Here is a 13,212-nt window from a genome sequence, read left to right on the forward strand (position 1 = left end):
TCAATATGACTTTGCTGTGGAATGTAAGCCTAGTTATCCATATCACAGATTCTTGCCTAGTTTGGAAACCAGTCTCCCAATGCCTTTTCAACTGTAATCTTATCGTTTGTTGTAAATGTTATATGGGAGAAAATAAAAATTATTCTTATTCTTATTTGTGTATTTTGGTTCTCTTCGTGACGTCATAAATAAAATATGTAAGTTTAAGTTTTATAATTATTTTTAGTAATACACAAGACAGCTAAAAATGAAACGTATTTACGATTTTAAATCCGATAAATAAAAATAAATCAGTGGCGCTACAACCTCTTTAGGTCTTGGCCTCAGATTTCTGAATCTGGTTCATGATCATTTTTAAATCTAATAGGTAAAGGCAAGTAGGTGATTAGCCTCCAGTGCCTGACACACGCCGTCGACTTTTTGGGTCTAAGACATATCGGTTTCCTCACGATGTTTTCCTTCACCGTTCGAGCAAATGTTAAATGCGCACATAGAAAGAAAGTCCATTGGTGCACAGCCGGGGATCGAACCTACGACCTCAGGTATGAGAGTCGCACGCTGAAGCCAACATTGTTCAAAATCCGATACCGGTTGAAAATACTCAACGAAATTCATTTGGAATTTCAACAAACCCGAAATAATGCCGGGCACTAACGATATTCAAGTTAAGCACTATTCGAAAACCACTAACTAAGCCACGAATTTTGTAGGGATTCTGCCCTGCGATTCTGTAACTCACTTTTCGAACTCACACAGCGGTTTTCACAGCGGCGGTCGCGCTCAAATCAGTCGTAAAGCAGTCATTTTACGATTTGGCATTCTGATAAAAAATAAACTACAAGGAGGGACCTTATCAGAATGCCAAATAATCGCAAGGCTAGTACAGGTAAGACTTTATCGTTCGAAATGTCAAAATTATAGTAAAATACATTTCAATTGTTTTATCACCTTATCGAAGAAACAGGCGTTTATAGGAAATAACACTTCAAAGTTTTTATCAATTTATCTCAGAAATCAACGATGACATATCCGTCTCTGAGTCATAGTTGACTCGTCGTGATTTCGAACCCTGTGCATTATTGGATTAAGTGCGTTGATGGAAATTGCTGCATGAAGAACAAGCATTCCTTGAGTAAACCTAAATTAAAAAATCTATCGTCCATATTTAATTTCGTATCTCAAGACACAATCTCGTCTTGACTCTTGAGCAATTATATGTCATAACTTCAAACATAAAAATAAATAATAGTTAAAAAAAACTAAAAAACACGCTTTTAAAGCACACTAAACTACTGTTTCGATGGACGAAAAATATGGCACAGAGCGCCCCACGCTTTTTCACAATAATACCAGTATTTTTTGTTCATTACCATTTTCAGCCTAAATTAGGAATTATTTTTCACTTTTTAGTTTGATGTGCTTTAAAAGCGTGTTTTTTATTTTTTTTAACTATTATTTATTTTTTAGTTAATTTTTTTTGTCTTCGGATTATTTGCATTGTCATCGATCTTTGACATGTGCGCAAAGTTTGAATTAAATCTGTCCGTTAAAAGTGGGTCAAAATCGAGTCCGAAGGAGTCGGTTACATACATATATACATACATACAGGTGAAGCTAATATAAAGCGTGTAAAAAATGGTTTGACAGCTCTCGAAACTAGATCGTAATTGAGTTCTAGTATATTACGAAAATGAGAACACTTTGCAGCACACCACCACTTGGAGAACCAGCTGCCCACTTCTATAACCGAACCAATTGGACTTTGTGTCTTTCGAGAAGAGAGCGTACCAATTATTTAAAGGTCCGGTAAGGAATTTGCTTCTGGCAGTGTGAGTTCTGTATCACACAACACTAACACATGCTTATATAAAAAAGAGTACTATTATTATAAAGAGGAAAATTATTGGTATGTTTGTAAAATATCTATTGGAGCGATTTAATTTATTTATTTATGCTTTATTACCTTATTCACAAACATACACATAACAAAAAAAAAACATGTTACAAAACTTATAAGGCAACGGGCGGCCTTATTGTTAACAAGCGATTTCTTCCAGGCAACCCTAATGTCACCTTCAACATTATTTCACCATTAAAATTCCACAATATTTTTTAATAATAATAATAAAAACTTTATTTATGACAAAAGGTTTGTGACAACATTCATATATCGCTAGTCCCCACATACAGTGGTATAGATAGATAGTACACATATATAGTGGTACATGTTTAAAACAGGTTAAAAAACTTAAAAATAATAATTTTAGTGTTCAAATTAAGAATGAGTGAGTGTGTGAATGGGTGTTTATGTGTATGTATTTGAGAGTGTAGCTGAAAGTTGTTATGATCGTGCACTGTGTCTGTGTTAGTTTTTGAAACCTCAAAGTCATACCAAGATATGTAGTAATGCCTCTGTAGATTCGAAATCCAATTTGGCTAATGTGATTTGCGAGTTTGACTATCTCAGAATCTATAGATTTGGAAATTGTATTATAAAGGAATATTTATATTTTACTAGCAGACACGGCCAAGCTTTGCTGTAGCTAAAGTTTTTGTTATATTACATAGTAGTAAACTATTCAAGGGAAACGGTAGGAGTACACCAGACATGGGGACTATGCTTTTTTGGTGGTTATGCCATTAAATGTTAGCGTTGGTCCTTTCAACACAGCACCATGTGTTATAATTGTGACTGTCAAATAATAAACAAATAATTTGCAATAAAATAATATTACGGGTATAAATGAAGATGTAAGCTATCCTATCTTTTAAGTTAGTTCAAATTGCACAATGCACAGTGCACACGGTATGCAATTGATTGAAATCGGTTAAGTATTTTAGGAGTCCATAGCGGACAAACAATGTGACACGTAATTTATATCTATTAAGATTTAAAAGAAATGTTTCCGTAATTCATTAAAACGCACGCGTCTGCCCCATGTAATGATGTCATACACCTGAAAGAAAAATATCTCCTATTAACGTTCGAGATATCGGAAAATACATAAGTTTTCTGTAAATATCATGACTGCATGATACGCGCGTCAGTTGAATCTAAAGGTTGGGTAATGTTTGTTTGTTCTACAAACAAATGGAGATAACGTCGTAATAGAAGTATTTTTTATCATTGGTTGCAATTACATAGCTAATGTAGGTTTGAAGGAATATTTTATTAAACCCCCTCATCCCTGCCCTCCTGTTTAAGGCTGAGTAATATTTATTTCGCTGGCCCAGCGACTGAAAGATAAACAGCGTATATCGACTGGCTGTCGCAGCGTCGCGTCGGTAGATACAGCTATTGTAATAGTTAGCACATTAGTCGACAAAATATTGTAACAGTATTCAAAGAAGAAATATGTTTTTGAAGTTATACTTCTCTAGGCGCGTTATGAAAAATTGATGAAAGTGAAATTTTACGATGCGCGCGCACCGTGATACAAAATTAACAGAATGAAGTTGCCCACTATAATAAAATAATAAATAATAATTGTTATTATTATTAAAATTAATTAATAATTGAATAATATAGCAAATATTAAATTATTAACGCTAAATATTTATTATTAATTATTTAATATTTAAAAAAAAATAAAGAAACTTTAATTACACGCACCCTTTTTTTATAGAACAGGAAGCAAAAGGTAGGAGGCTTACCCGATGTTAGGTGATACTCCCATGGACATTCTCAATGCTAGAGGACTCGCATTCCCGGCCTTTTAGTGGCAATAAATAGAAGGCCAATAAATTACTTTAGATTGAAGTCGAAAATATTATGTAATAACGAGTTATCTCTATAAGAGTTTAATTTTTTTTGGTACTAAATTCATCGGACATGGCAATACCTAAAAAAATGGTATACCATAGTGATATAAAATAGGTTTTATTAACAATAAATTAAAGATTTTATAAGCAGTCGAATAGGCAACAAAATTAATTGCAATTTAATGCTGTGTTAAATTCAATTAATGCTTTGATATTACTATAATAGACCTGCCCTGCGATTCTGTAACTCACTTCACGAACTCACACAGCGGTTTTCGCATCGGCGGTCTCTCTCAAATCAGTCGTGAAGCAGTCATTTTATGATTTGGCATTCTGATAAACAATAAAGTACAAGCTCCCACCTTTTCAGAATGCCAAATCATAAAATGACTGCTTCACGACTGATTTGAGAGCGACCGCCGATGCGAAAACCGCTGTGTGAGTTCGTGAAGTGAGTTACAGAATGACAGGGCAGTGCAGATAGCCTTTAAAAAAAATAAAAAGTGAAAAAAATAATAGTAGGATGAAACCTATTGAAAATGGTGGATAATATTATAAAAATTAAAGGAAAAATAATTTACGGGCGATCTGAGGTCGGGAAGGGGTAGGGGGGGAGTTTTAAGGGTAAAAAACGGTTTATCTCGATTTCCGGCTAAACTAAAAGTCCTATCGAAGAAAGTTAAATGGCAAAGTTGTAGGTAATAAAAAGATCTAAAACTTTTGTATTCACGTATTTTTCACATAACCTCAAAATTTATGTGAAAAATTCAAAAAACCAAGATTTTGGTTTTTTATTTTTATCTTTTACAAAAAATTTTTTTTTAAACGAAATTTGGTGAAAACTTACCTTATTATGTCCCAAATATACTGTAATTTATTTGATTAAAAATATTTATTTTTTCACCTTATTTTGAATTAATATCGAAAAAACACCCTAATTTTCAATCGAAAATTCTGACGTCAAAATTTCAGCTTTTTTTTTTAAAAGTTGGTGTGCTTTCAGTTCGTTGAAATCTCTACTTTCCTATGGTAAAAAAATATATAAATTACCATAGTAAATCTTCTCAGAAAATGCAAAAAATCGTATGCAGTAACGCCCAGACCCGTCATCCCCTTCCCTACTTCTGCGTCTACCCCTTTACCTTACTATATTTATTTCATTAGCAGTGTTGGCCTAGTGGCTTCAGCGTGCGACTCTCATCCCTCAGGTCGTAGATTCGATCCCCGTGCACCAAGGGACTTTCTTTCTATGTGCGTATTTAACATTCGCTCAAACGGTAAGAGAAAACATCGTGGGGAAAACAGGAGGCTGATCATCTACCTGCCTATTAGATTAATATCTGAGGCCCAGAACTAAAATGGGTTTAGAGCCACTGATTTATTTATTTTATATTTTTTGCTAAATACAGACTTTCACTATTTGAAATATCTACCTATTTTAAATTCATATCTTAGAGGAATGATTTAATGGTCACGAAGATGAAACGTTAAGATGAAATGTTCGAATAAAATCATTGAAATATTTTATTTGTAACACGGATTTGAACTTGAAACAAACGCTACAAACTACATCTTCGACTTAAACACTCGGAATAAACTTCTGTAACGAATTTAAATTCGTATATTAAATTCATTCCATTTTAGGCAAACAAAATAGATAAAACACAAATTTGTTCTTAAATGCCCATTTTACTACGTAATTTAAAGACAATAGACAAGGAATGTACACAATGTTAATCTCCGAGATAACACCAACCAAATATTTTTTGTCTTACCGTGTTTAAGTACTTGCCAATTTTAACTTCCCATAGTTTTATAAAATTAAAGAAATGCGATGTTACGCTGGAAAATAATTTATGTGAAGATCCTAGATTTAAATATGTAGTAGGTAGATAAAAACAACAGTAAAGCGTGATCTATAGGTTCTCTATTTCAATAGTAGCGCTACAACCTCTTTAGGCCTAGGCCTCAGATTTCTGAATCTGTTCCATAATAATTTTTAAATCTAATAGGCAAGTAGGTGATCAGCCTCCAGTGGCTGATACACGCCGTCGACTTTTTGGGTCTAAGACATGTCGGTTACCTCACGATGTTTTCCTTCACCGTTCGAGCAAATGTTAAATGCGCACATAGAAAGAAAGTCCATTGGTGCACAGCCGGGGATCGAACCTACGACCTCAGGTATGAGAGTCGCACGCTGAAGCCACTAGGCCAACACTGCAATGCTGCTGCATTTCAAATATAGTTTGTATATCTAGATGTGTGTTACGTAACACTAAGCCGCTCATGATCACTTATCTTGTTTTCATATTTATTTTTGTTGTCTAGAACATTCAGAATACGAGACTTTATTACTCACACTTGTCAAAAATATATTATATTTATTATACTGTTTATTATGATTTATTTATATCTAATCTCGTTTATTATGATTTAATATTTCAATTACGAACATCAAAATAATAATACATTAAACAGAATATCAAAATTTAGAAAAAAAGGATATATCCCATAACTACAACCTTTGGTTAATTAGCTTTAAAACGCCGTGTCTGGTACTTTACTAACGTAATAACCTAAATGTCTTTAGATTCGATTTCTAGAGGTTTTTTACTCTTCCAGTTTGGAAGGCATAGATGGCGAGCATGTTTGATAGTATAAGTATAACCTTTATTTATTTCTCACAAAAACTTAGGACATAAGAGGACAGTTATATACTATTATAAATAAATACTTGTCTTACTTCTGTTTAGGGAAAAAGCTAGTTTGTGTGAGGCTGATGCCTGCTAAAGGTAAGAGTACCTGTGTTACAGGTCATCAGGCCTCCACCACTTCGGATCAACAGAAGGTCTTATACAATACAATACGATAGTTTACGGAAATAGTAATAATATTTTGTATAACTAAAAAGTCTGTGTCGATTACGAGCACACAAAGTTAAATTAGTTAAATGGGGGCATCACTGTGAAAAGAAAAATCAAACTCAGCAGGGTTCTTTATTCTGCTTACAAACTATGGGCTCCGTTATTTCAGTCTTAATATTCAAGATAGCCCTAAGTAGTAATCAAGAAGTTTTAGATTTTGACGTTCGAGTGTTAGCTTGTGCTCTTTCGATTTAAATCTTACTTGTCTTAACCAAATACCTCATGATCTTTATTTCCGTTCTGATATTTACCGTTGTATGCAAACATCCGTCGGTTATTATGGCTTAGTATGCATTATTGTCATGAGTCAGTCTGCGAAAACATTTTGTTTGTCTTGCTGTAGTTATCTCTTCGGCAGTCATTATCATCGTTATCTCGACTAATTAGAAGCGTGTATAAAAGGTTTGTTAGATGGTTTTTGGCACAAACAGAACGAACAAGCCAAATGAAACACAAGTTTTAGTTAAGTGCGAACGAAACGATATTTATGTAACAATGAAGATAACAATTCTGCTATTTATTGTAAGTATTTTTTATTTTTTTAGTTTTTAACGACGTTCCTATGTTTCTATGTTCCTATGTTAACCAGTGTTTAAACTGTACTTACTTAAGTAAAAGTATTTTCATTGTTATTTATAAAGTCTTTGAAAAATCTTTAAAAATATTTTCATGCGTAAAAGGTTTATAAATACTCTTTATGAAGAATTTTGTAAAGAGTTTTTGTCTTGTTCATTTTATGGCTTCTACTTAACTGTCAATGTAAATTTACTCAGTGATAAGCAATGTTAAATGTACCATTTTTGGTAATTATAGAGTTGTGATTTGAATTATTTTAGATTGATTTAAATTGTGAATGAATTTATTATTTAGTAGAATGTTTTATATTATTCAGTGATACAATTTTTTATCGAAATGATTATTTAAATTGTTACCTAAGGTGGATGAATATTGAATATCTTAATATATATAAATTACGTGTCACGTTGTTTGTCCGCTATGGACTCCTAAACTACTGAACCGATATCAATCAAATTTGCACACCGTGTGCAGTTTGACATTGTTGATTAAAAATATCCAAAACCACTTTTGGCTCAATGAGTATGGTAGAGTGTAAACTTTGGAGTAAATGTAATTTCCTTGAATCTATCATAATATTATCGTGCTTTCATGTAGAATTTTAAATATAATATTAAATTGAAAAATAATCTATATATTGAATGAGCACGCATGCCATTCGTCTACTTAGAGTAAGAATTACTAAATTATTTAGATACTAGCTTGTAGATATTGATATGTTCTTTAATATTGTGGAATTTTTTTTGTTCTATCATCAATAGTTTTTGCTGCGCATGCGATTAAATATACTTACAGACATTTTTTTACACCTTGGGTAACATTATTGTAGTTTTGTAGATATTCTTATTTTTTTGCAATTAAAATAGCCTATATTAATCAGTGATAATGCATTTTTAAAATCGGTTCAGTAATTTTTAGCCAATTCATTACAAACATACTTACAAACAAATCTTTCCTCTTTATCATATTAGTATAAATTTGACGAAAACTTTCCGTCACTTTCATCCTTCACGAAATTTATTCCTTTTAAATTCCATAAATAGTTTATACAAACAAATCACTATTTAATAAACCAGTGCTATCACTTAATATCAGATGAGCCCCCTGCTCATTTACCCCTTGTTCTATAAAAAAATCAAGAAATACATTTTCAAACATATGGAATTAATTCATAAATCTATAATGAATTTATCTTTTCATGCCTTTAAAAAAATAAATTTCATTAAAATAATTTAAATTTACTCTATGCAATACAAATTCAGTCGGGAATAAGAAATGCCAATTAAACTTCATTTCACAAAAAGCGTAATATCATTTAGAGTTATTAGAAAAAAAGTTCATTCAATATACATATACGTATTATGCATATTAAATGAACTTCTTTACTGCATATGCAAAACAAATTGTAATGTAAACATATCTGTTTCAGGTGGGTATTTGCCTAGTTAGTGCGAAGCATCTTCCTTATGAATCGGACGATTCCAACGGCGTATTATTAAGAGATAAAAGGTCAGATTCTAACGAGTCTGACTCATCCTTTGAGCAGAGCAGTGATGATGACGATTCAATTGAAAGGAAAATTAAAGAGAGAGAGGATAAACTACGCGAGAAGGCAGAAAAAGAACAAAAAAAGGTATTAGAACGAGAGGAAAAGGAGAGACGTCGAGAAGAAGAACGTCAAAGAAAACTTCAAGAGAAACTTGAAAAGGAACGACGTAAACAAGAAGAATACGAACGGAAGCTTGAGGAGAAGCGCCTAAAAGAAGAGAAGAAAAGACAAGAAAAGCAAATAAATGAATTGAAAAAGGAAGCTAAAAGGTCAGAAATAGAAGACGATAGTTTCCTTGAGACTGAAGAAGAAAACTCAGTTGAACTTGAAGATATATGGAGACAGCATATTTACACCAAATACGGCTTAAACTTTGCTAGCACTAGATTAGAAAAACAGGCAGCATTGAATAAATATATTCAGGAAGAACTGAAACTACAACCTAATAGTACCAAGACTGAACGTCGTCGCGCGATATTAGATTTGATCCAAACTAAACTCCAAAATGATATTGCTGAAAGGGAGGCGATTCGCAAACAAATATTGAGTCACGTCAATGCAGTAACATTACAAAAATTACGCGAAGGTTTAGAAAAAGACATAGATGAAATAAATAACAAAACAGATTTACTGAAAAACGTTCAATTACCGTGGGCCATTCCTGTTCAACAGAAACTCGAAGAAAAGAAAACATTTTTGCAAGGTTTATCCCAATTTTTATCGAACATTCTTCCTAGCTGGATTTCTGGAAACCAGCCCCAAACAAATTCTCCAACGAATGAAAATGGAAGTCAAAGTATTAATTCAAATAATGATGCCATTGAGTCTTCTGGAAATGGTGAAATATCTAGTGCTGGAAATGAAAATAGTGGATCTCCAGCTCCATCCAGCTCTATCCCAGCCTCACAAGCAAATGATCCTGCAGCTTCTGCATCTAATGTAGCAGGACTGCCCGAGGGATCTGTATCTCAAGTAAACCTAGGAGCTCCATCCAGCTCTGTCGACTCAGCTGTCAGTAGTGTAAGCAACCCAGCCTCACAAGCAAATGACGCTGCAGCTTCTGAATCTAATGTAGCAGGACTGCCCGAGGGATCTGTATCTCAAGTAAACCCAGGAGCTCCTTCCAGCTCTGTCGACTCAGCTGTCAGTAGTGTAAGCAACCCAGCCTCACAAGTAACCGATGCTGCAGCGCCTGAATCTAATGTAGGAGGACTGCCTGAAGGATCTGTGTCTCAAGTAAATGCACAAGCTCCATCTGGCTCTGTCGACTCAGCTGCCAGTGGTGTTAGCAACCCAGTCTCACAAGCAAATGATCCTGCAGCTTCTGAATCTAATGTAGCAGGACTGCCCGAGGGATCTGTATCTCAAGTAAACGCAGGAGCCCCATCCAGCTCTGTCGACTCAGCTGTCAGTGGTGCAAGTAACCCAACCCAACAAGCAAATGATCCTGCTGCTTCTGAATCAAATGTAGGAGGACTGCCTGAAGGATCGGTATCTCAAGTAAACCCAGAAGCTCCATCCAGCTCTGTCGACTCAGCTGTCAGTAGTGTTAGCAACTCAGCCTCACAAGTAAACGATGCTGCAGCGCCTGAATCTAATGTAGCAGGACTGCCCGAGGGATCTGTGTCTCAAGTAAATGCACAAGCTCCTTCTGGCTCTGTCGATTCAGCTGCCAGTGGTGCTAGCAACCCAGCCTCACAAGCAAATGATCCTGCAGCATCTGAAGCTAATGTAACAGGACTGCCTGAGGGATCTGTATCTCAAGTAAACCCAGGAGCTCCATCCAGCTCTGTTGACTCAGCTGTCAGTAGTGTTAGCAACTCAGCCTCACAAGTAAACGATGCTGCAGCGCCTGAATCTAATGTAGCAGGACTGCCCGAGGGATCTGTGTCTCAAGTAAATGCACAAGCTCCTTCTGGCTCTGTCGATTCAGCTGCCAGTGGTGCTAGCAACCCATCCTCACAAGCAAATGATCCTGCAGCTTCTGAATCTAATGTAGCAGGACTGCCCGAGGGATCGGTATCTCAAGTAAACCCAGGAGATCCATCCAGCTCTGTCGACTCAGCTGTCAGTAGTGTTAGCAACCCAGCCTCACAAGTAACCGATGCTGCAGCGCCTGAATCAAATGTAGCAGGACTGCCTGAAGGATCTGTGTCTCAAGTAAATGCTCAAGCTCCATCTGGCTCTGTCGACCCAGCTGCCAATGGTGCTAGCAACCCAGCCTCACAAGCAAATGATCCTGCAGCTTCTGCATCTAATGTAGCAGGACTGCCCGAGGGATCGGTATCTCAAGTAAACCCAGGAGCTCCATCCAGCTCTGTCGACTCAGCTGTCAGTAGTGTTAGCAACCCAGCCTCACAAGTAACCGATGCTGCAGCGCCTGAATCAAATGTAGCAGGACTGCCTGAAGGATCTGTGTCTCAAGTAAATGCTCAAGCTCCATCTGGCTCTGTCGACCCAGCTGCCAGTGGTGCTAGCAACCCAGCCTCACAAGCAAATGATCCTGCAGCATCTGAAGCTAATGTAACAGGACTGCCTGAGGGATCTGTATCTCAAGTAAACCCAGGAGCTCCATCCAGCTCTGTTGACTCAGCTGTCAGTAGTGTAAGCAACCCAGCCTCACAAGTAACGGATGCTGCAGCGCCTGAACCTAATGTAGGAGGACTGCCTGAAGGATCTGTGTCTCAAGTAAATGCAGAAGTTCCATCCAGCTCTGTCGATTCAGCTGCCAATGGTGTAAGCAACCCAGCCACACAAGCAAATGATGCTGCAGCTTCTGAATCTAATGTAGCAGGATTGCCTGAGGGATCTGTGTCTCAAGTAAATCCACAAGCTCCATCCAGCTCAGTCGACTCATCTGCCAGTGGTGTTAGCAACCCAACCCAACAAGTAAACGATGCTGCAGCGCCTGAATCTAATGTAGCAGGATTGCCCGAGGGATCTGTGTCTCAAGTAAATCCACAAGCTCCATCCAGCTCAGTCGACTCATCTGCCAGTGGTGATAGCAACCCAGCCACACAAGCAAATGATGCTGCAGCTTCTGAATCTAATGTAGCAGGATTGCCTGAGGGATCTGTGTCTCAAGTAAATCCACAAGCTCCATCCAGCTCAGTCGACTCATCTGCCAGTGGTGTTAGCAACCCAACCCAACAAGTAAATGATGCTGCAGCTTCTGAATCTAATGTAGCAGGATTGCCTGAGGGATCTGTGTCTCAAGTAAATCCACAAGCTCCATCCAGCTCAGTCGACTCATCTGCCAGTGGTGTTAGCAACCCAACCCAACAAGTAAACGATGCTGCAGCGCCTGAATCTAATGTAGGAGGACTGCCTGTGGGATCTGTGTCTCAAGTAAATGCAGAAGTTCCATCCAGCTCTGTCGATTCAGCTGCCAATGGTGTAAGCAACCCAGCCACACAAGCAAATGATGCTGCAGCTTCTGAATCTAATGTAGCAGGATTGCCTGAGGGATCTGTGTCTCAAGTAAATGCAGAAGTTCCATCCAGCTCTGTCGATTCAGCTGCCAATGGTGTAAGCAACCCAGCCACACAAGTAAATGATGCTGCAGCTTCTGAATCTAATGTAGCAGGATTGCCTGAGGGATCTGTGTCTCAAGTAAATCCACAAGCTCCATCCAGCTCAGTCGACTCATCTGCCAGTGGTGTTAGCAACCCAACCCAACAAGTAAACGATGCTGCAGCGCCTGACTCTAATGTAGGAGGACTGCCTGATGGATCTGTGTCTCAAGTAAATGCAGAAGTTCCATCCAGCCCTGTCAATTCAGCTTCCAGTGATGTTAGCAACCCAGCCCAAGAAGTAAACGATGCTGCAGCAGTTGTAAGTGAAAATTCAGCAGGCTCCGTATCACAAGGAAGTTTAGTCGGCCAAGCTACATCAGAAAAAGTATTAATTAATTCAACTCCTACAGATTTAGTGCAGTCAAATGGAAATGCTAAACCGGAGAGTACAACAGACACGTACGCAACTGTAGTACCCGAAGCCAACGGGGCGGTAACGGAGGATAAAAATGCAGTGATTAATCAAAATGCTGTTGAATCCCAAACGGAGACAGCTGGTGTTGTGACAGAATCTCAATCAGCCACCAATGTCGTACCATCCGTGCAAAGTGAATTAAATACAAAGGCTCCCCAAGCTGCAATCACTGAATCTGAACCTTTGACTCCAGTTGATTATGTTTTAGATAGTTTTACAGTAGAACCTGAACCTGGAGCTACTGTAGTAGAAGTTGTTGCGCAGTAAAAAATAATAGGAATCAAAAAATATGTAAATAATATTTGGAGTATGTAACTGAACAGTATGAAAACTTAAATGTATTAAATAATTACCAATATTTGGCTTTTTATTTTAATGTAATGAAATTCAAATAATAATCAAATTATTTAA

At 36.8% G+C, this 13,212-nt stretch overlaps 1 protein-coding gene across 1 annotated transcript; it reads left to right on the forward strand.

Moving 5' to 3' along the window:
• Window positions 1-7,056: 7,056 nt before the first annotated feature.
• Window positions 7,057-13,159, forward strand: LOC125060757 (mucin-5AC-like). The gene is made up of 2 exons (XM_047665800.1): window positions 7,057-7,208; window positions 8,692-13,159. The coding sequence occupies exons 1-2, from the start codon at window positions 7,098-7,100 to the stop codon at window positions 13,066-13,068; spliced, it is 4,488 nt and encodes a 1,495-aa protein (XP_047521756.1). The 5' UTR covers window positions 7,057-7,097; the 3' UTR covers window positions 13,069-13,159.
• The last annotated feature ends 53 nt before the right edge of the window (window positions 13,160-13,212 follow it).

Source organism: Pieris napi, chromosome 22, assembly GCF_905475465.1.
Source record: "Pieris napi chromosome 22, ilPieNapi1.2, whole genome shotgun sequence".
Classification (NCBI taxonomy): domain Eukaryota; kingdom Metazoa; phylum Arthropoda; class Insecta; order Lepidoptera; family Pieridae; genus Pieris; species Pieris napi.